Source organism: Puma concolor, chromosome E1, assembly GCF_028749965.1.
Source record: "Puma concolor isolate L17-30 chromosome E1, mPumCon1.1.hap2, whole genome shotgun sequence".
NCBI classification, from domain to species: Eukaryota; Metazoa; Chordata; class Mammalia; order Carnivora; family Felidae; genus Puma; species Puma concolor.
This window is the reverse complement of record NC_141680.1, coordinates 45,634,316-45,659,826: the sequence shown is the minus strand read 5'-3', so window position 1 is coordinate 45,659,826 and position 25,511 is coordinate 45,634,316. Positions and strand designations below refer to the sequence as shown.

The 25,511-nt window shown below is 48.7% G+C and overlaps 3 protein-coding genes across 3 annotated transcripts in view; all 3 read right to left on the bottom strand.

Annotated features, from left to right (window-relative positions):
• The window catches only part of LOC147574434 (uncharacterized), a 51,639-nt gene extending 49,815 nt beyond the window's left edge, over window positions 1–1,824 (bottom strand). The window contains exon 1 of the mRNA XM_086685525.1: window positions 935–1,824. Within this exon, the coding sequence (XP_086541651.1) occupies window positions 935–1,065 (131 nt within the window). The 5' untranslated portion in view covers window positions 1,066–1,824. The remainder of the gene's footprint in view (window positions 1–934) is intronic.
• LOC147574432 (uncharacterized) overlaps window positions 1–25,511 on the bottom strand; it is a 299,824-nt gene that overhangs the window by 252,567 nt on the left and 21,746 nt on the right. The window lies entirely within an intron of this gene.
• LOC147574433 (uncharacterized) lies at window positions 1,614–23,758 on the bottom strand. Its single transcript, XM_086686397.1, has 8 exons — window positions 23,517–23,758; window positions 22,046–22,109; window positions 20,144–20,236; window positions 17,091–17,317; window positions 10,622–10,686; window positions 8,735–8,843; window positions 7,781–7,913; window positions 1,614–5,370 (listed from the first exon to the last, which is right to left on the bottom strand). The coding sequence occupies exons 1-8, from the start codon at window positions 23,756–23,758 to the stop codon at window positions 5,113–5,115; spliced, it is 1,191 nt and encodes a 396-aa protein (XP_086542523.1). The 3' UTR covers window positions 1,614–5,112.

Below are 25,511 nucleotides of genomic sequence, written 5' to 3'. Positions count from 1 at the left end.
TCGATGCTATTCAATAGCCTGACCACTTTCAAGGTTCACAAAAATATAGCTGACCCTAATATAAGAATCATATTCACCCAATAGGTCAGTGCCAAAAACAAAAACTGAAGCTGAATGGATTCCAAAAACATAATCTAATAAATTCTCCAACAGGAAGACGATGATAACAAGTTAACATATTTTCTCTGCTTACCATGTTTCAGGGATAGTTTTAAACTTTTCCATCATCTCATTTGCTCTTACAATTCATCCCCCATGAGGTAAGTTGAATTACTACCTTTACTTGGCAGATAGAGAAATTGCAGCGTAGAGAGATTAAATACTTCAAATCTGACTATAAAACCTAAAATTGCATAAGAAATCTAGGAGACAGAGCTAAGATTCAACACCAGACGTCCATAGCTTCAAAGGTTTTTTTTTTTTTTGTTTTGTTTGTTTTTTTTTGTTTTGAGAGAGAGAGCACATGGCATGTGAGAGTCAGGGAGAGGCAGAGAGAGAGGTAGGGAAAGAATCCCAAGCAAGCTCCACGCTGTCAGCACAGAGCCCAACATGGGGCTCAATCTCACAAATCGTGAGATCACGACCTGAGCTGAAATCAACAATTGGACGCTTAACTGATTGAGCCACACACGTGCCCCCAAAGCTTATACTCACAATAGCATTCTGTGTTATGAGCAAACAATCAAGAAAGAAGACTGGGTCAAACACTTTCTGTGTGGACAGAGGTAAATCACTGTATATCTATATACTGGGGACAAAAATATTTGTGGTCATTTTTCTCACAAATGCCACAAAGAACAAGTTTGAGACTACTGCTTTGAAAGCATTTGGTGAATAAAAGAATATGAAGTGTTTTCATCCAATTAACTTTTCAAAATGAGTTTATTTGCTCGTTGAAACTGATATACTGCAAGGACAATCAAGTAAGTCTTACCTAAAATCACAATCAACAGTTTCTGGAATGCATCTGACACAGCCTTCTGAATAGCAAGCTTCTGGACTGTCCGCCTTTTCATAAGAAATGATAATGGCCCTGCATCCAACCAAAACAAATGGATTTAACATGCCTATCTGAATGATAACTGATTTGGGGGTTATATGTGTAAAGGTGAAAATACATCCATGATTCGTCGTTCATTATCTTAGCAAGTAAGGGCAGGCACAACACAAGGCTGAATGACTCTGCTGTAGGTATATCCTGGCAGGGCACATTTTGACTGCCCTGATCTACTCCAGAAGTTTTGGAAGTACCAAAAGGGAGACTCAAGCCAAGAAAGTGGCACAGATCTCACATCGCTCGTAGATTTCAAATGGACAGGCGGAAACTCTAGTTTCAGACCCTACTGCAGACCCTACTCTCCTGTGCATCAAGGGCTGGAGTCACATGGGGAGAAAGGTTCGGTGGTAGTGCACATGACCGCCTGGTCTCTTCCTGGGCATCACCCAAGGGAGCCTTACTCCCTTAGCCTTGCTAACAGCCCTGCCCCTCCCGGAAAACCCTAAGCCTAAGTGCTGTAGGCACTGGGAGAAAACACAGTACCAATGGGAATACCTTTTCTAGGCATCTGTATTTGACTCTTTACACTCCAGCCCTTTGATAGGAGGCAAAGGACTCAACATTCACACAAGAGTTTATTTAAGTCTTTAGATGATCACTTTGCTGGGATCACTGCAGGCTGCAAGAGATATGTATTTGAAGGACTATTTTAGCACAAGGCGAATTCTTAACCAAAAATGGGAAAAACATTACTTCCCTCCTCCTAAACTTCTTGGCAGAAAGTCAGCTTTAGAATTTTAAAGTTAAAGGTTCTTTCAGGTATTGCCTGAGATAAAAGCCTGTACCGTAGGCCAGAAAAACTCTGCCTAGGGCTTTAGGAGCTTAGCAAGGGGGAGGGCTGGATGATGAATCTGAAAAGATGAGTTTTTAGAGAGAAAGAGGGATTCTGCCTCCCCTCCACCCCCACCCCCACCGTAAACGGGCCTTCCTCCAGGTTATCCAAAGGCTCCTCGGCCATGCCAGCTCCGGGACTCCGGCACTCATAGGATGGCAACACCACCTCTAAAGCACAGAAGAATTTCAGGGTCTGCTTCTGAAGTGGTGGCACAGTATCTTCATTTGCCCTTTCTTCAAGGTCAGAAAGATCCTGAAGCTGTTAGGATTTTATTTTTTTTTTATGTTTATTTATTTTTGACAGAGAGAGAGAGAGAGAGAGAGAGAGAGAGAGAGAGAGCGAGCGAGCATGAGCAGGGGAGGGGCAGAGAGAGAGGGAGACACAGAATCCGAAACAGGCTCCAGGCTCTGAGCGGCCGGCACAGAGCCCCACGCGGGGCTCGAACTCACAGACCGTGAGATCATGACCTGAGCCGAAGTCGGACGCTCAACGGACTGAACCACCCAGGCGCCCCGAGCTATGTTGCAGAAACCAAATACAGGCATGCAGAGAGGATGCAGAGGAAAGCGGTGTAGAAAGGAAGACTTCCTGGCGGGCGTGGGCTTGGAACTGGGTTGTCAAGGTGGTGGTGGTTAGAGGGGGAAGCGCCCCCGCCAAGGCTGACAACAGGGCTGGCGGGTGGGGTGCGTGGACCACACACAGAGTGCTCTCTGGCCCTGGGGCCACGGAGGCGGGGTTTCATCCCTGAGCGTACCCGGGTGGCAAAGACTGGAGGCTCCCCTCTCCCCGGGGTTAGCAGGTTAGCGGCTGGCTTCGGAGCAGCCTCGATTAGCATTATCTTGCTCTGGAGGCTGGGCAGAAGGGAATGGAGGTCTTCGATGGTAAGCTCCAGAGGAGAAGAGGGAGGTGACTGACGCAGAAGCAAGAGGGGGCCACTGGAAGCAAGTTCCTAACCCGGTTAAGAAGTGATTATGCGGTCATTTTCAAGGGCTATGCCGGTTACCAGGCACCTCCCAGGAGGTCCCGGCTGGCAGGCTGCCGATTCACCATTACACCTGGGATGCGGAGCTGGGCCCGGTGTGCAGCTGGGCAAGGAGCCCGGCCTCAGGCAGCTGGGGTGGATCTTTACAGATGAAAATGATGGGTAAGGACTCTGCTGTTGCCATAGAAACTGACTCTGGATGGATGAGATATAGTTCAGTGGGTAACGGGGAGAATGACACCCACCGCCAGGCTTCGCTCTGGAACCCACCATTCCAGCCGTGGTCATGGGCTCTGTCCACCGCCGTCTGCGTCCCCTACGGGACATCACAAGCCGGCAATGTGTGTGCCAGTTCACGTCAGTATCTGAGGGGCTCGGGAGAGGCCCTCAAATCCGAAAAGCCTTTGGTATGGCTCCTGCCACCCCAGTTAGCTGTGCCTGGCGAGAATATGGGACAGTGCCAGGCCAGGGGATTGTAGTTGGGCTGAGGGCCACAAACTAGCACCAGGCCAAGATGGCCCGGGGAGGTGGCCCACAGGCAGCAGGAATGGCGGGACACTGGCCCGGGAGTAGGTGACCTCCACTCTGATTCCAGACCGACCATTACCGACTGGCTGAATGATCCCTGGCAAGTCACTTTCCCTGAGGTCAGCCGTGGTGGTCCCTAGGGACCCCTTCCAGCTCCACTTTCCCTCTGTTCTGGGCTTTGGAACCCGACGTTTTCATCTCAGCCCCAAGTGTCAGCCCACTGAACTGACCTGCCGTGGCACAGGGTACCCGTCCCCCGTCCCCACCCCCGCGCCCAGAGACAAGCCCAGGACTTTCCCAGGCTGCCGCACAGGGTCTGAGACAGGCAAGATGCCGGGGCGGCCCCCATCCTGCCAGCCTCTGCTGCTCAGGGCCATCCTGCCCCCGAGCTCAGGGGCGTCTGAGCACACAGAGGGACGTTCTCCTGTGCAGAGGGGTGGGGAACGGAGCAGGGCAGAGAGTAATGAACCTGCTTTCAGATACCCCGTACCTGGCCTTCAAGCCCAAGCCCGAGCCCTGCCCCCACTAGGGCACACCCCTTTGCTCACACTGTTCCCTCGGAGACCTTCCTCCCAAGCTGCACCTGGTCAAATCTGACTCATCCAGGGATTCGGTGCCATTGCTTCCCCCAGCGAGTAGATGCTACCTGGTACCTATGGCGACAGAGTTTGAGTATTTTACTGTTGTGAGCTAGATGGGCGCGTTGTTCAAGGGGAGTGTGGCCGACTGTGCTTCCCTCAGATGGCCACACCCATGGGTTTATCCCACCCCACCTGCTCTTTCGTCACACTGTGGCTGATGGATGACACACTGTGGGGGAGTGGGGGGGAGGCTTGAGACTGCAGAAAGATGTCCTGTGACTTCCAAGGCTTGGCCACAGAAAGGATGCAGCTCCCACCTGGCTCTCTCTCTCGGGCCACTCACTCTTGGAACATGAGGCTGCGAGGAAGCCTTGTGTAGACGTTCCAGTGGACAGCCCCAGCTAAGGAGCGCAGCGGACATCAAGCACCAGACATGGGAGTGAATCTCCAGATGATTCTCCTCCCCGGCCGTGGAATCTTCCGGCTGAGGCTCTAGCATCATGGAGCAGAGGTGACCCATCCCAGCCATGCCCTGTCCTAAGTCCAGACCGTTAGAAACCAGGAGGTGTAGGGGCGCCTGGGTGGCGCAGTCGGTTAAGCGTCCGACTTCAGCCAGGTCACGATCTCGCGGTCCGTGAGTTCGAGCCCCGCGTCAGGCTCTGGGCTGATGGCTTGGAGCCTGGAGCCTGTTTCCGATTCTGTGTCTCCCTCTCTCTCTGCCCCTCCCCCGTTCATGCTCTGTCTCTCTCTGTCCCAAAAATAAATAAACGTTGAAAAAAAAAATTTTTTTAAAGAGCACAAAAGGTCTCGGCTATCAGGTGGTCGGCAGGAGGGGCTCTCCGGGAAACCACGTGAGGGCGAGGGGCCACGTGTGGCCACGTGTGCCTTCTCAGAATCGTGCATTCTGTAATTTCGGCAGTTGTGGGATTTCTTGGTCTCAGTGGTGCCTATCGTAGCAGCCACTTTCATGGTAAGTTCAGTAAACGGAAAAAGACCCAGATACCAAGTGATGCCAAATTATGGTTCGTCGCAAGCACAAGTAGCAGCTGCGGGCGAAGGGAAGGTGGTCACTTGTGGACTCCTCATACTTCAGCGCCAAAAGAAAGGACCCCAGACTCAGGGCTCTGTCTCACCACCAAAGTAACAAAACGCGAGGATACGTAACCAAGACGTCAACGCGGGTACCCAACTGGTGGATGAGGCCAGAACGAAGGGCCTCCTCCCTGTCCCCCAGAAAAGCCCCCACCTTCAAGGTCAGTCTCTGGGCCCTCAGTCCGTCCAGCATACTGTGCCCGCCTCCGGTGAGGTCGTCCATGCCATGGTGAATTTTCTGGAGGGAGGAGTTGAAATGCAGCGAGCTATCCATTGGGATGGTCGTGTCGGAGTCCTGTGAAAGAGACGCAGGCACAGGATTAGCTCTGCCGCCTGGTCAGCTCCTGGGGTCCCAGCGGGTCTGACTGCTCCGCCTGTCGGCCAAGGCCAAGCCAGAGAGACAGCCAGATGCACACGGCCTGTGAATTCCTGCCTCTCCACCATGACCACCACTTAAGAAGGAACATCAGTCCTGCAAGGTCTTGCTGGGCTTCTCCTGAAGGCTTTCTCTGACTACTCCCCTATTAACTTAGCTTGTTCCAAATGTTCCTTTCCTTGGCTTTCCCTTAACACAGTATTACAGGTTTGCTTTTGTTCTGCAGCTGTTTTATCTACAGCTGTCGCTGCACTTAGACGGAGTCTGACTAAGGACAAAGGAGACGAAGGCCTAATGGGTAGTCGGGATGGGACAATTCTCCTCAGCGGTCCAGAAAGGGCTGTAAAGAAATGAAGGAAGAAAAAAACTGACACCGATCAAGTACTTTCCACCCTGATGCCCATTACCCTAAGCTCACTTAATCCTTATCCTAACGTTATAACACAGTTACTGTACTATCCCCATTTTAGAGGTGAAGAAACTGAAGCTCAGAGAGGTCTAAGATCACACAGAGCTGTTCAGTCCAGCGGGGCCTGTATCTCACTACTGAGTGCAGAGCCGGCCCTCTTAACCATCCGTGGGAAGAAACACTGAGACTGGCCTCAGGGCTCTAAGTTTACACCAGAAGCGGACTGGATACAGAAGGCAGTCAGGACTGGCCATAGTTCCCTTCTTTCCCGCCTCCCGACAATCGCACATTCTTCTGCCATGCACGGTCATTCTCCCCTCTTTCAATCACCACGAAGAGGTTCAACCACCTCTTCCTTGCTGCATACGTTCAGAATCACTTTTCATGCACCTGCTCTCAGTGCCCCCTGCTAACACGGGAGCGTTTCGAGAAGCAGGCGGGGACCACAGCTTTTCACTTTTTCACAAGCTTTACTTTCACAAGCATCTTCAACAATGTTCTGCATACAGCTAATGCTCAGTGGGTCACAAGACTCCAGTGTTTGAACGAATCAAAGAGAGGCTTCTCTTCATTCGACAAGCGTTTATTGAGTGCCTTCTGTATACAAATCGTTCTTACCCTTCCGCCTGAAAGGGTAGACCTAATTGGGCATTATCACTCAGAAAAACATACCATAGTTCCAGCTCACAGAGTGACCGGCAAGAAGTTCATTTGGCAAAGTCAACTTTGATTAAGGGGCACTGCGTGCAGAGCACCGCACCGAGCTGATATGCAAACAAAAGAATTCTGAGCGACCATCCCTGACCTAAAAGAGGTCTGAGTACCCAATGCCATAGTGATCAAAAGCCCACACACCTTTTGGCATGTTGTAGAGTTCATTACACTTTTGAAAGGCAGCTATGAAAACTTGAAACTACCGAAAGGAAGGAAGGAAGGAAGGAAGGAAGGAAGGAAGGAAGGAAGGAAGGAAGACAGACAGCTGCGCCTACCACTATGCCTCCAACACGTCCTCATCACACTTCTGAACTGTTAATCAGTGTTACTTGACTGCTTACTCTAGAGAAGCAGAAACTACACAGGCACATTCTGAAACACTCGGGGAAATTTGCCGCAAGTGTGGACACAGCAGAGAGACTTAAGCATCTGTGAAACGTGGGCTGATTTGAATTCTGAGGGCAGGCTTAGAGAGCTAAGACCTCTTTAGAAAATGAACCTCTCTGTTAAAACAAAACAACCCAAAACCCACCTCACTTGGTGGAAATACATTATAAGGGACCTGAAAAAGGCCAGTGTGTCCTCTAGCCATCAACAGCCATGTGCAGGAATGGATCCTATTAAGACCGAGGGGCAGGGGCAAGGGTCTCCCAAAAACCAAACATGCACACCAACCAGGCCACTTTCGAACAGGCTCAAGTCAAGCAATCCATCCAAAACAAAAGACCTGTTAACAAATTCCTCCAAATTGCTGCTCAGATTTGGGGCAAAAACATTTTAAGGCATCTGACACGGGAACCACACACATACACAGCACGGTGGCAAGTGCCTGCAGGCAGCTTTGAAATGCTGCCCCTCGTGACAAATGGTTTCCGTTCTCATCATCTGTCTCTACCTGATCAGAAACCGTTTCCACCATGGGAACTTCCACCTCTCAGTCAAACCCAGGTCATTTTCACCCCTGCCCACTCCTTCACTTTAACTGCTTCCACTTCGGGTTTTCGTGTTAGAGAAGGAGGTTCCCTGTCTAGGTCTAGTGTCTGTGGCAAGGCACAAAGCCCACTGTTACTTCCAGTCGATCGGCTGCGGACACCCCCTACAAAGATGAAGCTCCAGGACCCGAGTTTCAGTGGCGACGAGCTGCCGAGTGCCTGTGGACACTGCCCCCCCACCCCCTCCCGCCCCCCAACCAGGAGCCTGGCTTACGTTAGTGGTGAAGGTTCGAGACAGAAGTTCCTCTCGCTGTCTCTCCTGCTGCTCCCTGGCGTATCGCCGATGCTGGAAGTTTCTGAGAGCAGTCTGCAGGTGCTGGACATCACACTTTAACTGGTCAACACGACTGGAATTGATGGAGACAGAGATTACATTCCAGAAACCCAGGGCCGCACATTCTGAGCGGCCAGCCTTCGTATTCAAGAAAGATGCTTCCTTACTTCTCCCTACACCACTGCATGCTGTCCCCACCAAAATGATCTGATTTTGATCACTGATGTTGAAAACAAAGAAGCGGCCTGTGGTTAAAGTACGGTTGTAGCACAAGAGATCCCAACAGCTTTACTTAAGCATCTGCTGGTCTCTGATTCTGGATGCATGACAGGGAACAGGTGACAGGAAGCAGGCTCAACGACCTCTCCCTGACCTGCCATGGATTATATCGCTTTTCAAGAAGGAGCCCAAGGGCACCTTTCGAGTAAAGCAACAACAAAGTTTCATAAGAACTTTTGGGAGCAGGGGCTGGGCTGGAGGTGGTGAGGGTTTTCATTTGAATTTCATGGCGGAGTATCAAATGTTAGATCAGTTATTTCATTATAAATCGGCTGACTGAAGTGATTAAGGGCAAGATTTCATCTCAATCCAAGAATGCAGCAGGAACCAGAGGGCAGTGCACACCTCCCTGGCTGCTGGAGGCTTCAAGTAAGGCCACGGGTCTGGCCAGAAAAACGGTATTGGAGGCAAAATTTCAAAATGACCCAATGTAAGGAGACACAGGCTTCTGAGCCCCTAACCTCACAGGCTTTTTATTTTCAGGAAATATCATTGAAACGAAACCGTGCCCTTTAGAGGGACTCCATCTTCACAGAGTCTCAGTTTTTCAATGTGTAAATGGATTTTCAGAATATCTGACAGCCTCCCCTGGACAAGAGGCGTCACAACACTCACAGTTTGGCATTCTGTCTTTTGTTCGGGGGCTCCTTGCTGGACAGAATCTCCAGACGTTCTAGATGGCTGAATATCTGGTCAATGCTTGCTTGGATTTCGTTTTCTACTACTGCACAAAAGAGAAAAAAAGAGTAATTGCTGGAAAAGAGACAGCTTAAATTAGAATGATACAATAAACATGTCTTTTTCCATATCCAATAAATTCAAAGAAACCCATTCGAAAAGGAGAAAAACGCATATCGTACTGAATAATGGAAAAAAATTCAAGTGATACGGATTCTGTAAATGTCGCTCTAAACACACACACGCATATATACATGTAGCTGTTAATGTCATAGCAATGCCAATTGTTTAAAAAGCTACAGATAAGTCTGTAGAAATACATTTCCTGCCTTTAGAAAATACAATGAATATTTGGGTTGTCCAAATAAAATATTTTAAGCAAAATGCAGTATCTTCTGAAACAGAATGAGGTCTCTTTTCCTTTGAGATTATTCTCAGATACGAGTTAGAAATATCTAGTAAGAAGGCTGCCAATTGAATTCCCTACAGTAATGAGGTTAAAAGAAAAAAAAGCACAAAGGGGAAGATTAGTGTGTGAAACACAGGGAAGAGCTCCCTTGAGGCTTTCCATAAGGACGGGCAGGCTGATGCTGGAATCCCCAAAATAGACTGAATATCACTAGGAAAGGCCCAGGAAAGAATCCACAGAGGTAAAGATATGATAAATACAGTCATTTTCCTTATCCCTCTTGATAAACAGTCAACATGGCCTCTTTTCCATTTCTAATCATGTGACAGTGAGACTGCTGGGAAGGCAAACAAAGCAGATGGATAGGAACTAAACCGCGTACAAAAAGGGCACCCAGGGGGGCGTCTGGGTGGCTCAGTCGGTTAAGCATCCGACTGTGCCCGACTGCTGATTGCAGCACAGGTTGCGGTCTCACGGTTCGTGGGATCGAGCCCCACACCAGGGTCTCTGACAGCTCAGAGCCTGTTTGGGATTCTCTCTCTCTCTCTCTCTCTCTCCCCCTCTCTCTCTGCCCCTCCCCTGCTTGTGTGCTCTCTCTCTCTCTCAAATAAATAAATAAATAAACAAACAAACAAACAAACAAACAAACATTAACCAAAAAAAAAGGTACCCAGATTGCTTCTTGCCCAATAAAGACACGACAGTAAAGAAGCAATGTGACCCTCCTAGGCCAACCTGCAGCAGCTAACATATGCACTCTAGATTAGAACAGGGTGGGGCACAGAACCCAGAAAAGAGATGCTTTCGATGCTCCGAAAAGGAGGCATGAGCAAACAGAAAAGGGCATGAGGACAGCCAGGTGGGGAGGTGAACGGGTGGCTTCAGCAACGTGTGGGCAACCAGTGGCATCTGTTGTGGCCAGCTCAGAGAAAGGACCTTTTCTGGCCAACAGAAAACTGTAAAACAGAAAGCAGCACTCTTCTCAAATGAAACCACAGTGTGGGAACTACACTAATTAATGTTGCTATTCGTTTCTGAATAATCCTCCTAAAAAGCCACCGTTCTCAGCTCAGAAGAAATGACCAATTCCAGTTAAACATCTCTGAGTTTGTACGGAGTACATTCCTCCCAGGGCTCGGTAATTAGATTAAGACAGAGGAGAGGAGGTCCATTCCCACAGGGCCCTGTCAGGGTGAGTTGAGGGGTAATGGGGGATAAGGCCTGTGGGATTCCACGGGGCGCAATGAGAGAAGTCAGAGGCTTTGCCAGAGGGTTTTTCTGTCCACCCCTAACAACAGAACTCCTTCGGCATGGAATCATTAAGCCCCTGAGGCAGCAAGGCGGTCAGGAAACCCAGCCCATTAGCATCGTGTCATCGGGAGAAAGGACTCTGCTCTCCATAGTTAATTACTCACAGTGCAGAGACTGCGTGTCCGCGGTCTCCAGGCGTCCCACGTGAGACTGGATCTCGTGGACCTGCCTATCCAAGGAAGAGAGAGGAAATGAGTGAGACAGGAGTCATCGACAGTGCTTCGGTCAGGAAAGACAAACTTTCTGATGCCAACGTGTAACTGATTTAAATCGACAGCATCACTGAACTGTAAACTTTGTTAAGTGGCACTTGAGGCCACATGTTTTGGCCCGGTTTCTAATATTTTACCATGAATATTAATAAGAACACTAACTTACTTCGTAACACTAACAGGCGGCGCTTACTAAGTGCCTGCCACATCGGAGACATTCTGCAAAGTCAATAACCCTATGCGGAAAGGACCATTATCATCTTCGTTTTATAAATAAGACAACCGAAGCCCAGAAAGGTTATGTAACTTGTTCAAGGTCACACAGCAAGTGATAAACCTCAATCCGGACCCAGCCAATCCCACTCTCTGTTCTTTGACCCGATGTGCTGAGCGCTGGTCTGTACTAGGGAGAGTCAAAGGGCAAGAAAGATATAATCCTTGTCCTTGAGAAACAATGTAATTAGGAACGACAGGCCAGAGAGACATGACAAGTCCCAAGAAGATTTAGGGGAACATCACTACATGTAAGTGTAAACAAAAAGGAAGCCGAGGGGCTCCGCGCAGTGGCGTGGTGCCAAGGAAACGTAAGAAAATAAGAGTAAAAGCTGGCGGAACCCGGTGGCGTCAAGTGAGTTCTAAAGAGCACTCTGAAGACGGAAGCTTGACCTGATGAGGGAAGAGATGAAGAAAAGGATCGGCAAAAAGGCACGTGGATTACAAGCAGGTGGGCCTGCCCGGAAGCGAGTAGGGGTCGGAGGGGAGAAGGGATGAGGCGATCAGTGCGAGAAAACTATCAGAGGAAGGTCCTGAAAGACGGGGATGTCCCGTCCGGTAAAGGCCTTTCCCTGGCAATCCCAGGCGAGTGCCACCTCATTGGGAAATGCGACACCGTACCCTGGCTCGCCAGCGTGGTCTCAGGTGGCGGGCCCTAGCGTGCTCTCCGGAGGCTCCTCGGGGCTTGACCAAGGTCACCCCCAGAGCCCTTCCTAGCAGTCGTCTGCGATCAGTTCTGGAATACTGCCTATGCTACCCCAACAACGGGCTCCTGGTGCTTCCGGTCTCTCACATCAGAGCCACAGGAAAGCAGTCTGCTGAGCAACTATATCACCTCCAACCCTTGAGGGAAAGGTCAGCAACCAGCCTCCACCATGGGCACCACAATCTGTGAACCCAAATTTACCAATGCAAGCCAGAAGCCCAAACTGGGTTTCAACTCTGTCTTGTCTTTTCCAGGGCTTTCCTGCGGACTCTAAACATGACCACGGCACCAGAAGCAAGGCCAGCGCTCTACTGAGTCTGAGCGCACCTGGGTAAGACCCACGGCCCTGAAAGGAAACTAGAAATCACCACTAGAGATGGAGGGACCAGACTGCTCCTCCGGTAAGATAGGTCCTGATAGTGTAGAATGAGGGCACGTGGAGGTACGGAGGTAGATGGAGGAACACAGCTTGAGTTAACCAACATCTGGGTCAGGGTAACCACAGAGACAGCAAGAGGACTGCACGGCGACGCCGATGGGAAGACAATTCGGATTTTACCGAAGGCCTGCACGTAGGCCATGAGGTAAGTTGTCAATGGCAGCTTCATAGAGCAAATGTGAAAATTAGCAGTATTGACAGGAACGGGAACAGAAGAAAAAAGGGAGGGGGGCAGGGGGCAAAGAGTATCCAAGACAACTCTGAATCAAGTATGAGAGGGATGACCTGGTCCACCTGCTATGAGGACTTATGACAAAGCCATAATAACAACACAAAACCAAACAAAACAACATCATTGCAGTGCGGAGACAGACAAACCCTAACCCTGACCCAGGAGCAAAGAATAGAGTCCAGACACAAAAAGAAACGCAAGATGGTTTAAAGCCCAAATGTAAAAGGCAAGGCTTCAAAATTTTCTGGAGAAAATACAGGAATGCATACTATGACTTCAGGTTGAAGAAGAATTTCCTAAACAAGGCAAAAAACAATACTGTCCCCCAAACCACACACACCACAAGACTCGTCAATTTGACTACATTAAAACAAAACACCTGTCTACACCAAAGACGCTCTAAAAAAATAAAATAAAAAGACAGGCAGAGACTGGAAGATACCCGCGGCAGGTAAGAAAGGACTAATGTCTAGAGTATATTAAAAAATGCTGCAAATCAACAGGAAAAGTCAAAGCACTTTTGTAAAATGGGCAAAGAGCAAATGACAGAAAAGAAAACCCAAACATATCTATATCTATATCTATATCTATATCTATATCTATATCTATATCTATATCCATATCTACATCTATATCTATTATTCCACTTGACTAGTAATCAGAAGAATGCAAAGTCAAAATAATGAGATAGTACATTTCTCCCATGGATTGACAAATACTTTAAACTTTAAGGACGAGGGCTTCATGGCAGGCTAAATAATGGTACCCAAGGGATGCTAGCCAAGATTTCCAGCATTCTACCACAGGACTGCCTTCAGCTCTACGTTTTGTTCAAGATTTTTTAACAAACCAACTTACGTTGATGACATTTGCACATCACTCTGTGCTAATGAGCCTAGGTTAGGATGTTGTACCACAAAACAAATAGTAATATTTTCATTTAGGCTAAAATAGTAAGATGAAATTTGTCAGGGATGAAAAGCATTCCCACTTAAGACTTTTTTAAAAAGTCCCCAATGTACAATATCAAGTGGCATTCCATCCTGGGAGCTGTCTGTTAAAGGCCCCTATTAAAGACTTCCCCTGACGGAAGATGGATGAAGAGGATGATCGGGAAAGAGTCTAGAAGTCAAGTCATGAAGAGGAATGGTCAAAAGAGCTAGTGATAATAAACCTCTGAGAAAAGAAAGGAAAGGAAAAGAAAAGAAGAGAAGAGAAGAGAAGAGAAGAGAAGAGAAGAGAAGAGAAGAGAAGAAAAGAAAAGAAAAAAGAAAAGAGAAAAAAGAAAAGAGAAAAAAAACCCTCTATTAAAATGGGGCAGCTGGTGCTTTTCAAATACCTAGAGCTGACATACAGGCAGAGGAATGGGCTCATTCTCCACTGCGGCTCCTGAAGGGAGAGCCAGAACCAAGAGCCCCATTCAAGAGGGTAGCTTTCAGCTCAACCTGCCCCTCCCCACAAAAACCCCAGAATAATTATGAACTCTCTCTCTTCAAGCAAAGGAAGAAGGGGGGCGCCTGGGTGGCTCAGTCAGTTGAGCGTCGACTCTTGGTAGGCTCAGGTCATGATCTCATGGTTCATGGGTTCGAGCCCCGTGTCGGGAGGGCTCTGCGCTGACAGCTGGGAGCCTGCTTGGGGTTCTCCCTCTCTCTGCGCGCCCCCCCAACTCGTGTTCATTCTCTCTCTAAACTTAAAAAAAAAGAAAAAAAGAAAAAAAGGAAGAAGAAAAAGAGCTCCTGCATGTTTAAACACAGGGTACATGAACTGCTTCGGGTTTTATAAAGGGTCTTCCTGACTAAAGGGAGTTGGAATGGAAGATTTTGCCAGTCCCCTCCAATTTTTAAAGTCTATGAGGACAGGGTGAGAGATGATGGCAACACTCACCCTATAAACACCCTTCAGGTGGCTTATACCGTTTTCTAAGCCAAAATGGACAAACTTTAAAGTTGCAGGGAAACAATACTGACTTCTCCCACCTAAGCTCCGAATGCTCTGAATGAACTAGAAGAGATACGGCCAAGAAAATGATTCCAATCTCTACATTTCATGCCTGGGAGGAAATCAAATGCAAAACAACAAAGCAAGCAGGCATGGCATAGGGGGGACTACTATGTGGCAAGTCTGTTTTAAACCGACCTGGGAATTCAGACAACACACTTGAAGCCAGTAAGGAACAGGTGATGCACAGGCAGGACTTGGGGCGGGCGGGGGAGGGGGGGGGTAGGTGGACACTAGAAACCAGAAGTCTTAGCCCTGTCCAACATGGGGTCCGTGGTGGGCTTAGGTAATGACATCACCAAGCAGAGAGACCTAATAGTAAGAAAACAAGGTCACTGTTGCTGACTAAAAACAAACAAACAAACAAACAAACAAACAAACAAACAAATCCAGTCTGTAGAAATGAAATTGCTTTTTTAAAGTCCATGGAACTACTCTCATCCTTTCATATACACCTATTTTGTATCCATGCTGCCTCTGACCCCTACGAGCAGGGAACAGTTTTAGAGTTAAAAGATACTGGTTGCAAGTTCTGGTCCCACTATGGACTGGCTGAGGAACCAGGAACAAGCCATTTAACTCCTTGGTGCCTCAGTCTCCGATAAAACAGGGTACACACATGAATCAATAATCACAACTATTTAAAGGCTCATAGATCCAAATGCAATATGAAATTGCTGTGTAACCTTTACGGCATCATACAAACATTTGTGGTTGTTTTTGCTTTACTTAAAAGTAGTGGGAACCATCTGGTCATTTTCACCTCACCCACCTTGCCGCTTCTACATTTAGCCTCTCACCAGAAGGCAAAATCAAAAAAAGGAAAAACTGGTCTTCAGATAAGGTAACAGTTTTCACACCCAGCTGCTCACCAAAATCACTTGGAGAGCTTGTTAAAAATAGAGCTTCTTGTGCTCCAGACCTACTGAATCGGAAGCTCTAGGGATAGAGGGACCTAGGTGGCTTAGTCGGCTAAGTGTCCGGCTTCAGCTCAGGTCATGATCCCACGATTCGTGGGTTCGAGCCCCGCTTTGGGCTCTGTGCTGACAGCCTGGAGCCTAGAGCCTGCTTCGGACTCTGTAGCTCCCTCTCTCTCTCTCTCCCCCTCCCCCACTCACACTCTAATTCTCAAAAATAAATATTTTTTAAAAAATTAAAACCGCAAAGAATCTCTAGAGATAATAAGGTCCAGGGCACTGAGTGATCCTAGACTATACAGGGGACAAATATAGACACCTCTACAACCACTTGAATATCAAAAATAGAAGCCTGGCCACTTATTCATCTATAAAGTTCATCCTAATGCAGTATTACTTAAGCATAAAATGTTTATTCTGATTTTCACCTCCCCTCCCTCCCCCACTCATTGCTCAGGCAGTTAAGAAGGAGTTTTCAAGATACAGAACTTTCAAGTACTGATTTCATTCCAACGTACTGTCAGGGACATGGCCAGAGATAACCACAAAGTGGGTTCAAAGTTCCAGTAAAATTAAGATGCTCAGTTACTGTTGTGTCAATTCAGCCTCAATCATTAATTTCTGCAACTGCAAAAGTTAATTGCTGACGCTCGCAGGATTGTGTGTTTCCTTTTAAGACACTCAATCACCAGTATCATGAAGCTGAAAGGAGCCTCAAAGTTTATGAGCTCCAAACTAACATTTTATAGATCAGAAAAAGAAGTCTAGAACCAGAACTCCCAGGACTGGTTCAATACTTCAGGGGAAAGACACACTAAAAGATCTGTCCTTTCTTAGTAACACAAAAATAATTCTATTTCATTCCTTTTCCAATGGACTCACAGGTCTGATTATTTAAGTTCCATCATATATATAGATATAAAATTTTTTTTTCTAAAGTCGTCTCCACGCCCAGCTTGAAGCTTAACGCAGGGCTTGAACTCCCCACCCAGAGATCAAGCCGTGAGCTGAGATCAAGAGTCAGATGTCCAACCGACTGAGCCACACAGGCGACCCGTCCCTTCTTATACTTTTTATATGAGAATAGGGCTCCCTATTTTAAAGGGCTCCGTTTTAAAACTGTTACAAAGTAGGTTTTATATTTGCACTCAAACCAAACACTTCATCATTATGGTCTCTGGTATAAACCAAATCAAAAGAAAAGGGAAAAAAGTGTAGCAGCAACAACAGATTAGTGTCAATCAAGAGTTGGGGCCGACGTCATTTAGGAGCTGTGAGTTACAATGAAACTTATTCTGACGACCTTAGCTCAATGATGGCTCTTTCTAAACTAAAGAAGATTCCGTTTGTATTGTTCCTTTACACTCCATCCAATCCTGCCACACCTTAGATTTTTTTCGGACGTCCCTGGGCTCTCCAAGTGAATAGTAAACTAGGTGTAGGGGCCCTGACTCCCACCATCTCTACCAACCCAGAGCAGTGAGTTGGCAGGTGCTGGACAAACAATTTATCATCTGTAAGTGTGACTTTCCCTTCACCTAGTCTACTTAGCAGGTAGTCGCGGCCTCGAAGATCCCATGAGCCGTCCGGCCCAACGTCCCCACGCATCAGGCCGGACCCTCCATCCGCCGCCGACTTGGGCATCCCGCCAGAGACAGAACTTCCGAGCCGCCCCCAGCAGCGCCCCGGCGGAAGGACTCGGCCTCCACACTGGCGGGCGCCCGAGGCCCCAGCCAGGGGAGCCGGCCTCGCCCAGCCTGGCTGCGCCCCCGCCCGTGCCCCGACGCGGCCCTCACTTGTGCGTTTGCTGGTACAGCGGCTCCACGTCGCCGGCCCCGCCGGGTCCGGCCCTGGCTTCCCTGGAACACGTCCTCACGGCCCCCCCCCGTCCGGCTTCCGGCTGCCGGCTCCCGGTCGCAGGACCCGCCCCCTCCTGCCGGCCAGGGCTGCCCCGGCGCGCGCCCTGCCGGTGGTGATGGAGACAGAAGAGGAGGGCGACGGAGAAGAGGCCCGGACAAAAAGGCTAAGAGTAGTCAGAGGCACTGCCGCAGATCGGGGACGAGGAAGCATAGTTGTGGGTAGGGGGGCGGGCTTCGGCATCGAGTCAGGCGTTGACAAGGGCAGTCGGAGAAGTAGGGACGTGAGGTCCTCAGAGCAAAGCTGCAGGAGAGCTGGTGGACTCCTGCCATTCCCCAGCGGAGGCAGGCTTGGGGGGGCTGTTCTCGCTCTGCTTCCCAGTAAACTGCTCAGTTGTGGGTCTGGAGCTTGCGCTCCGCTGGGCTCCTGTGCGCAAGCATCTCCTATGTCAAATATGTCCGGTTACTACTCCCCCCCCCCCCCCCCCCATTTATCCTTCCAATAAACTCCCAATGAATGAGTGGTAACCGTGTCTTGTGTGCTGTGGGGAAACCGGTTCCTCTTGCCCTCAAGAGAGGTCGCAGTCTAGGAAAGGAAGTGAGATAGGGGTACAAATAAACAGCTGCAAGGGAGAAAGTCCAAAGAGACAGCTGAGCTAGGGTCAGCCCCGTCGGAGATTCAGGAAAGACTTAATGTAGGAGGTGGCATTTGAGTTAAGACTTGAAGGATCTGGACGCTTCGGTCTCTCCACGTGGACCTAACCCATGTCCACCCTCCAGGCTTATCTACAGTTCCTCCCAAGGGAGGAGATGTTCCTCTTCCTTTGACAAGTTGATGCTTTTATTTTCCTGTATCCTGGAGCCCACCCAGTCTTGTGTCCTAAGAGACCGTCCACCCATGTACGTTCTTTCCCTAACATTTTCCCACTTATTCTAATATTTATTAATGAGCACCTGCTATTACCAGGCACGGATATTGGAGGAGGAATACAAGTAATAGAACCCTCAAATCTCTCATCTTCTCTCATAGCCTGTTGAGAGGGTTAGTCACGCCCTCAAGCAACATTTTCAGGTCGAGTAAGTACTACAGTTGATATTCTGGAGAAAAGCAAGAAGGGTTCATGGACTAAACAGCCTATGAATGGGGCCTTCAAGAATCAATAGAGTTTTAACAGTATCTTACACAAGCTCACTACTCTGTAAATGTTGATCTTGTTGGCCTAATGGAGATGAAGGGAAGGGCATTTGAAGCTGAGGGGATAGCTTGAGAAAAGGAAAAAAGCGGGAAAGAACATAGACCTTCTGTGGCTGGGTTTAGGGGGCTTGGGGGCAGTAATAGTGTTAGAAGGAGAGCTGGAGCCAGATCATGGGGGATCTTAAATGTCATGCTTAGATTTTTATTTATAGGTTTCTTTTTTAATTCTATAAGTAGTTAGAAGCCTTTAGAGGTTGGATAGAAATTTTAAATTTTCTCAAAGAATTTTTATGCCAATATTTTGCTCTTCTTTGGACCTCACAGCTTCCTGGTGAGGTGGGTTAGGCAGATAAGGGTACTGAGGTCCAGAAGACCTCTCCTCTGCTTCTCAGTCTCTAAGGTGTTTATATGGACATGGCCTTTCTCTAAAGAGAAGAAAACTCCATCTCCCCATCTTGCTGCACTTGAAACTTCTCATTTCTTTTATGACTAAACCACATAGACAACAGATCTACCCTGTCAACATCTCTATGGGTAGCTTGCCTTCCAACCTCTCCTTTGTTCTACTAGAACTATTTTTCTAGGCTCACCAGAGTCTACCTGACTTAGTCCGGTGGTGTCTTTCCATGACTCTCCATACAGGTATTCATTGAGTTCATACTACATATCAGGCACAGTGCAAGGACTGGGGCACAAAGATGAGTAAAACATACATCAGCTTGCCATAGAAGTTCTTTAATATACACATCTACACAGGAGGGAACCATCTACAGAAATAATTAGAATACTATGTAGCTAGTGTGGGATAGAGGTAATTAGGACCTGTGTGATGACAGAGAAGTGACACTTAGCCTAGTTTGGGGATTCAAGAGGGCTTCAAAGAGGAGATGATACCTGAACCGAGTCTTGATTTATTTATTTAATGCTAGTTACATTATTACTCGTGATGCTGCGTCATCCTTCACACTGAACGTGAATGCTGACTTCCAATGACCCAAAGTTTGTCACTGTGCTTCATTGATGATGACACTAATGGCACGTTTTCCCTAGAGTATGCAGGAAAATATGAATAATAATTCACTGTTCAGAATTACTCAGTATAAATTTACAATAATATATCTTCCAACTATGTTTTTTTTTTTTTCTTGAAATTTGTTAGGCCTTAATCACAGCTTTCCTAGAATATGATCTCTTTCAGTGTTGACTGCAACACTGCTTTCCACATACTGAAACCATTTGGCAGAGGGCAAAGGGTAGTTAGGCTACAGGTGCATGGGTGAAACAAAAAGAGAAGTCCCACTCATGTAAGGGATGCATGGCCCTCACCTCGCCCTACCTAAGACTGACCCAGAGGCTCGTGGCGTCAGTACAGTGATCAAAAGAAGGGAAAGACATTGATTGTAAAAGCCAGTTGGCAGAGTAATGGTCTCCAGCAGAAGATAGGCATGGCCACCTCTGGAGCACTGCCTGACCTGCAGTGCAAAGCCTGTGGTGGGTGTGGGATGACCACCCTTACCAGGTGGAGGTGGGGAGCCCCACTATTCTGGTGTGTTGTAGAGTGGAGGCAGCCTTGTGGTCAGAACACAGGCCGGCAAGTGCCATGGCACAGACCCAAACAGGTGGCTTAACTCCAAGCGCCAATGGTCGACTGTCAGTACCCCAGAATCCTGAACTCATCTTGTATCCAATGTGAATGGGAATCACCCCAAATCAGCAAGTCACTACCACGCAGGCAGCCTGATCTTATGCAATGCCACAAAAGAAATACTGTGCTGGTGGATAGAAGCAATATGCTCACCAGGTTTCCCTGGACAACCCACAGGCATGGGCCCTGAAGCTTTTCAGGGCACTTGGTCAGTCCCATGCATGGGACGGGAGTTTGGAGAGTACCCTGAAGAGGAGAAACAGACTAGAATGATTGCCTCCACTGAAGGGGGGTTTAGAAAGATTCAAAAATAGCACTCCAAAGTGTGGGGCCCACTGAGGCCTGGGTCCTTGGCCAGGGACTTTACTTGCCTGGGTCTTAGGACTATAGCGTGTAGTTGAATAAAGGTGGTTTCATATTTTTTGCTCCCATTAAACGATGGAGTCGAATTCCATTTCCTTTTTAATCTGAGCTGGATTTAGTGACTTGTTTAATGAATATAATGTGACAGAAGAGAAACTCTGGGTTTTCCAAGGCCAGGTCATAAGAAGCCTTGCAGTTTCCACCCAGCTCTTTGGAAGGCTTATGCTGGTAACCCCAAATCACCTTGGAAGAAGTCCAATTACCCTAAGGCCATCATTCTGGAAAGTCTATATGTGTAGGTGCTTCACTCAACATGCCCCAACTGAGCCAACTCTTCCAGCCAAGGCCCCAGACATGTAGGTGAAGCCAGCTCGTAACCTTTATACCAGTCCATCCACCAGCTGAACCCCTCAAGTGACCTCTCCAGGAAGAAGAATGGAAAAGAAGAATCACCCAGCTGAGCCTATGCCTGAATTCCTGTCCCAGGACATCAAGAGATATAGCAAAATGGGTGGTATTTTAAGCCACTGAGTTTGGAGGTCGTTTGTTATGCAGCAATAGCCCCCTGACCTCAAAAAGTTTATCATCTAAAAAAAAAAAAAAAAAGTCTATCATCTAGATGGAGAGACAGGGTACAGGGCTTATGAAAAGGCAACGACGCAGAGAAGACAATTAAGTTCTGCCACAATGCAGAGAAGAAAGAGATCTCTTTGAATGTGGATGATGAAAGAAGGCTTTCCAGAAGAGACGAGATTTCAGCTGGACCTTGAAATACACGAAAGATAAGACGCATGGAGAAGCGGGCCCCGGGCATTCCTGGCAAGCAGGGAAGTGATCTGTCCAACTTGATGGAACTTAATTCTTATCTCTGAAACCCAATGAATCTGTTGTGTGTCTCTGGCCCCCTAATTGAGATTGAATAGAGCAATTCTGTTAGCCCTTCTCCCAAACGGTCAGTGCTCCCTATGCTCCCCCACCCTGGTCTCTGCCCCTCCCTCCCAGTGCACCTTCTGGTCCTGTTTCCTCCTGAGCCCCCTTTGCCCCTACTGTCCATCCCACCTGTGCTGATGTTCACACACCCCTGTGTCAGCTGGGACTATGTCTCACTTCCCCTACCAGCCTATAAGAGCCCATCGAGACACCCTATCACTCCTCAACCACTCCCTCCCCTTTTCCATCATCTTCTTGAATGATGCCCAAGAGATCCTTAAAACACAGAGATGTGCTGTCATACCTACGCTGGAACCTTTGCCTGCCGTTTCAGAGGCCCAGAATTATTTGAGGTTGACTTTTAGGTGATTATAAGCTGTCTGCATCAGAGGAGCCACTCTTGCTGAAAGGCTTGTCACTTGAAATCGAGGCGGAGTGCTGAACACAATGCCTCCTCCTTAAGGACTTTCTCGGCAGGTTCTCATTCTGTGCTCCTAACTACCTGGGAGAGGCAGGACCCTGGTTTTCTAGACAAGTGTGCTGAGCTTTGAGAAGTGAACATGCCTGGCCAAGCTGACGGTGGGACAGGGGAGCCAAGGTCCAGGCTACGTAGTACTATCCTGCCTTTTGACCCAAAAAGGGCCTTGCCACAGATAAGTTAAGATGCCTCTGATGGCTTCTGCTTTGGACAGCAACAAAACCCTAGTCACTCTCCAAAGCCAGAGAAACATAATCTCATTGCCTCTGGGTTTGCTCCCAAACTCCCTCGATTAAAGCTGAGCAGACAGAAAGGATGGCATTTCTGAATTCAGGGGCTGCAACAAAGCTAAAACAAAAAACAAAAAACAAAAAAACCACCAAGCATGTGTGGCTCCTTCCAGGACCCACCAGGTGGAGGGGATGCTGCCCCGGGGGCTGCAGGAGGTGGGGAGGGGTCTCCACGGAAGCTGCCCTTCATGGACCGTCCATCAGCAAATTGTCTCATGTAGCCATAACAGCCAGGAGCGAGGTGGGGGGAGCAGGGTTTTGTCCAAGGAGAGCCAATGTATTGTAAACAGGATAAAAGGGGCTGGAAAGCCCCACTTATCACTGACTAATGTGTCCCCAAGTCATCAGGGAGCTAGACCCTCACCGACAGCCCTGAGCAAAGGGAAAGAGAATTCCCGATTAACCCCATCACCTGTGAGCAGAGCCAGGGCAAAGGTCTGGCTTTTCCTCTTGCTAAGTGATTCCCATGGGGATCAGCACAGTTTCTAGGGGGCCCTCTGCCAGACTGGAGAAATGCCTTCTGAGTCCTCAGCTCTTTGGGCCCCCACGGAACAAGGTGTATGTGCGGGTATGCTTGGGAGGAGGGGAGGTCGGAGGAAGACAGAGGTGGCATAAGGTTTGGGAGAAGTTGCAGGGGGAGGGCGGTGGTCTCCTGGTTCATCGTGGGGGACAAGGAGACCTGTGTGCCAGCACGTGGAGGAACCGATTGGCCTAACTTAGACTTGAGGGACCGACTGAGAGATTGCTGTCTGGACCCCAATGATCTCGTTCATTCTTTCCAAGCCCCTTGTGTGCAGGTATGTTAACTTACAGATGAGAAAACAGAGGCTCAGAGAGGTTATGTGCCCAAAGTTACCCAGTGGGTGGCCTCACTAGCTAGCGGCCAGGGCACCTCAGCACCAGCGGGAGCAGGTGTGTACCAGGTCGGTACTTGAGTGTGACAACTTTTGAGGGATGCTTGGCTCCACGGGGTTTTACTTCCCTCTGAACGTACCTCCCCCACCCCAAGAGCTTTCCTTGGTCATCTCCGGTCTCTTCCTTTCGGGCTCCCATTTTCCCGGACCATCGAGGCAAAGGGTAGTAGGCAGAGTTCAGGATTTGATAAAGACAGCCTGAGTTTGATTTTCCAACTTGACCCTTTGGACAAATCAATTCATTCCTCTGAGCTTCAGCTTCTTTATCTGTTAGATGGGGACACTCCCTGTCCTTTTACTGAATTGAAAGAGGATTCAAGAGAAGGGGAATGAAGGGCTTCGCACAAGATTTGAGTGTTAATGACTTTCACAGTGACTGTCGTGGGACCTTCTGAGTCCATTTCTTGCCTCCGGTTTTCTCCCCTCAGCCTGCCCGCCTCTCTAGACATATTGCTTTCAGATCCACCTGCCTAAAACGCCTCCTTATGCATGTCTCCTGCTCAGGAACCATCAGTGACTCCCTGCTACTGCTTCCTTGGCCTGGAACTCACCTTTCCTGGTCTGATCCATCACGAGCGCCCAAACCTAGAGCTTCTGCCTCCTTGCCTGACCATGGGCTTGAGTCACAGCTCTCACTTGGGCCGGGGTGGGGTGGGGGTGGGGGGGTCCAAACACATTGTGTGTTCACATCCTCTCGTATCTGCGGGCCTGTGGCTCCTTGGGCCGATCCATCACCTCTTCCAAGCTGGCTCAGATCCCAGCCCGTCCTGCAGCGGACTTCCTGACCACCCATCCTGCAGCAGCCTCTCTACCCTCTTGTCTTTATCTTCCTCTGTGCCTTAGCATTCACCTCGTGGAAGTCTTGGCTCTCCATGGATAATCAGTGTCCGGGTTAGATCATAAGCTTCTTGGGGACAAAGACCTGCTTGTATCTCTCAATGAATCTGCTCAACTAATCTAGGCTAGAGAGGCAGTGGGCTTACAGGGGATGTCCTCAGGAATCAATCCAGCTGAATATCAGGAGACAGTGCCTTACCTCAACACCTCAGCCCCTTGAACGGCAGTACTTTGAGGATCCGGCTTATGGGAGGACTCAATATACACCCATGAGTTAACCAAAGCTGTGGCAGTGTGTGTGTGTGTGGGGGGGGGGGGGGGCAGGGATTGTGTTTAGCAGGTGGCAACTTAGTGGGCCTTGGCAAAGGGTGCCAATCTAAAGGCCTCTATTCTATGGCCCCGTGGGCTTGCCCTAAGCGTGCAGGAGCCCCTGTATCATCCCTTCATTTCTGCCATTCAAAGAGTCTGCTGGGATTTAGGTGTGGCATGGGCAGTGAGAGGCATGGAGAAATCTCCTTCAATGACCTTCATAAACAGTGAACTGATAACCAAGCCACCCACTCATTTCCCATCAGAGAAACTGAGGCCCAAAGAGGGGATATGACCTACCCATATCAGAGAGTTCAAAGTGTAGCTGGGGTGGGAAGCTACATGTCTTGATTCCTGTCTGGGGCTTAACTCCCCTACCTCACGCTGCCTGTTGAGTGACACACGTGATGAGGCCCTGTAAACAGGGGTTCTAGAAGCGCAGGTCTGGGAATCGGAGCTCAGGACCCAGATTGTGTTCAACGTGCCAAGAGGCAAAACAGGCCAATCCAGACTGAAAAGTATCCAAGAAGGAGTCCCTAGGCAGGCCCCTCTCCAAGGCCCCCAAATTCGCCACACCTTGGTGCGTTCCATCTGGTTGTTTTCTCCCCTTGAAAGGAAGGTGCCGTCCCCACAGCCCTAGCTACATGGCGGTCACTAGCCACCAGCCACCTGTGGCTATTGAGGACTCGAAGTGTGGCTAACACACACTGATACGTGCTGCAAATGTAAGAGACACAATGGCTTTCACAAAATTTCGCGCAAAAATACGTAGAATATGTGGATACCTTTTCACGTTAATTCGTGTTGAAATGATAACGTTATTAAAATGAATTTCACCTGTTTCTTTTTCCTTGTTTAATATGACGTCTGGAAATTTAAAATTAAATCCGTGGCTCACATTTGTAGCTTCCGCTGTGCTTCTGTCAGGACGGCACTGGTCCAGGGTACTTGGCCTTGGCTTCCCTCTGAGATTGCAGGCTCTGGAGGGCAGAGAGCTGCCTTGAATAGTACTTGTCCACTCAAGTGGTTCCTCTAAGTCCGGCATCCCAGGACCTGCACGTGCTGATGCACAAACTGGGTACTTAGTTCTCCAGACTGCATAGCCTGTCCATATGGGCTCCTCTGGGGTGCCTTGGATCCACAGAGTCTCAGAACTGGGTATGGGAGCAATCAAGGCAGGCTTTCCGTTGGAGATGAATGGGGCTTTGGGTTTGGGTCCAGGATAAGGCAAGCCGGGTGCCAGGGGCACAAAATTTGAGTCACTCATTCTCAGGATGGGGCTAGAAACCTTACTTGCCACTTGGCTGTTCGCAGCCTTGCCAGCCTCCGGTATGGTTCCTTCAGAGGGCCCCAGGCCGGAACCACATCTCCACAGGGGTCCACAGCTAAATTCACCGCAG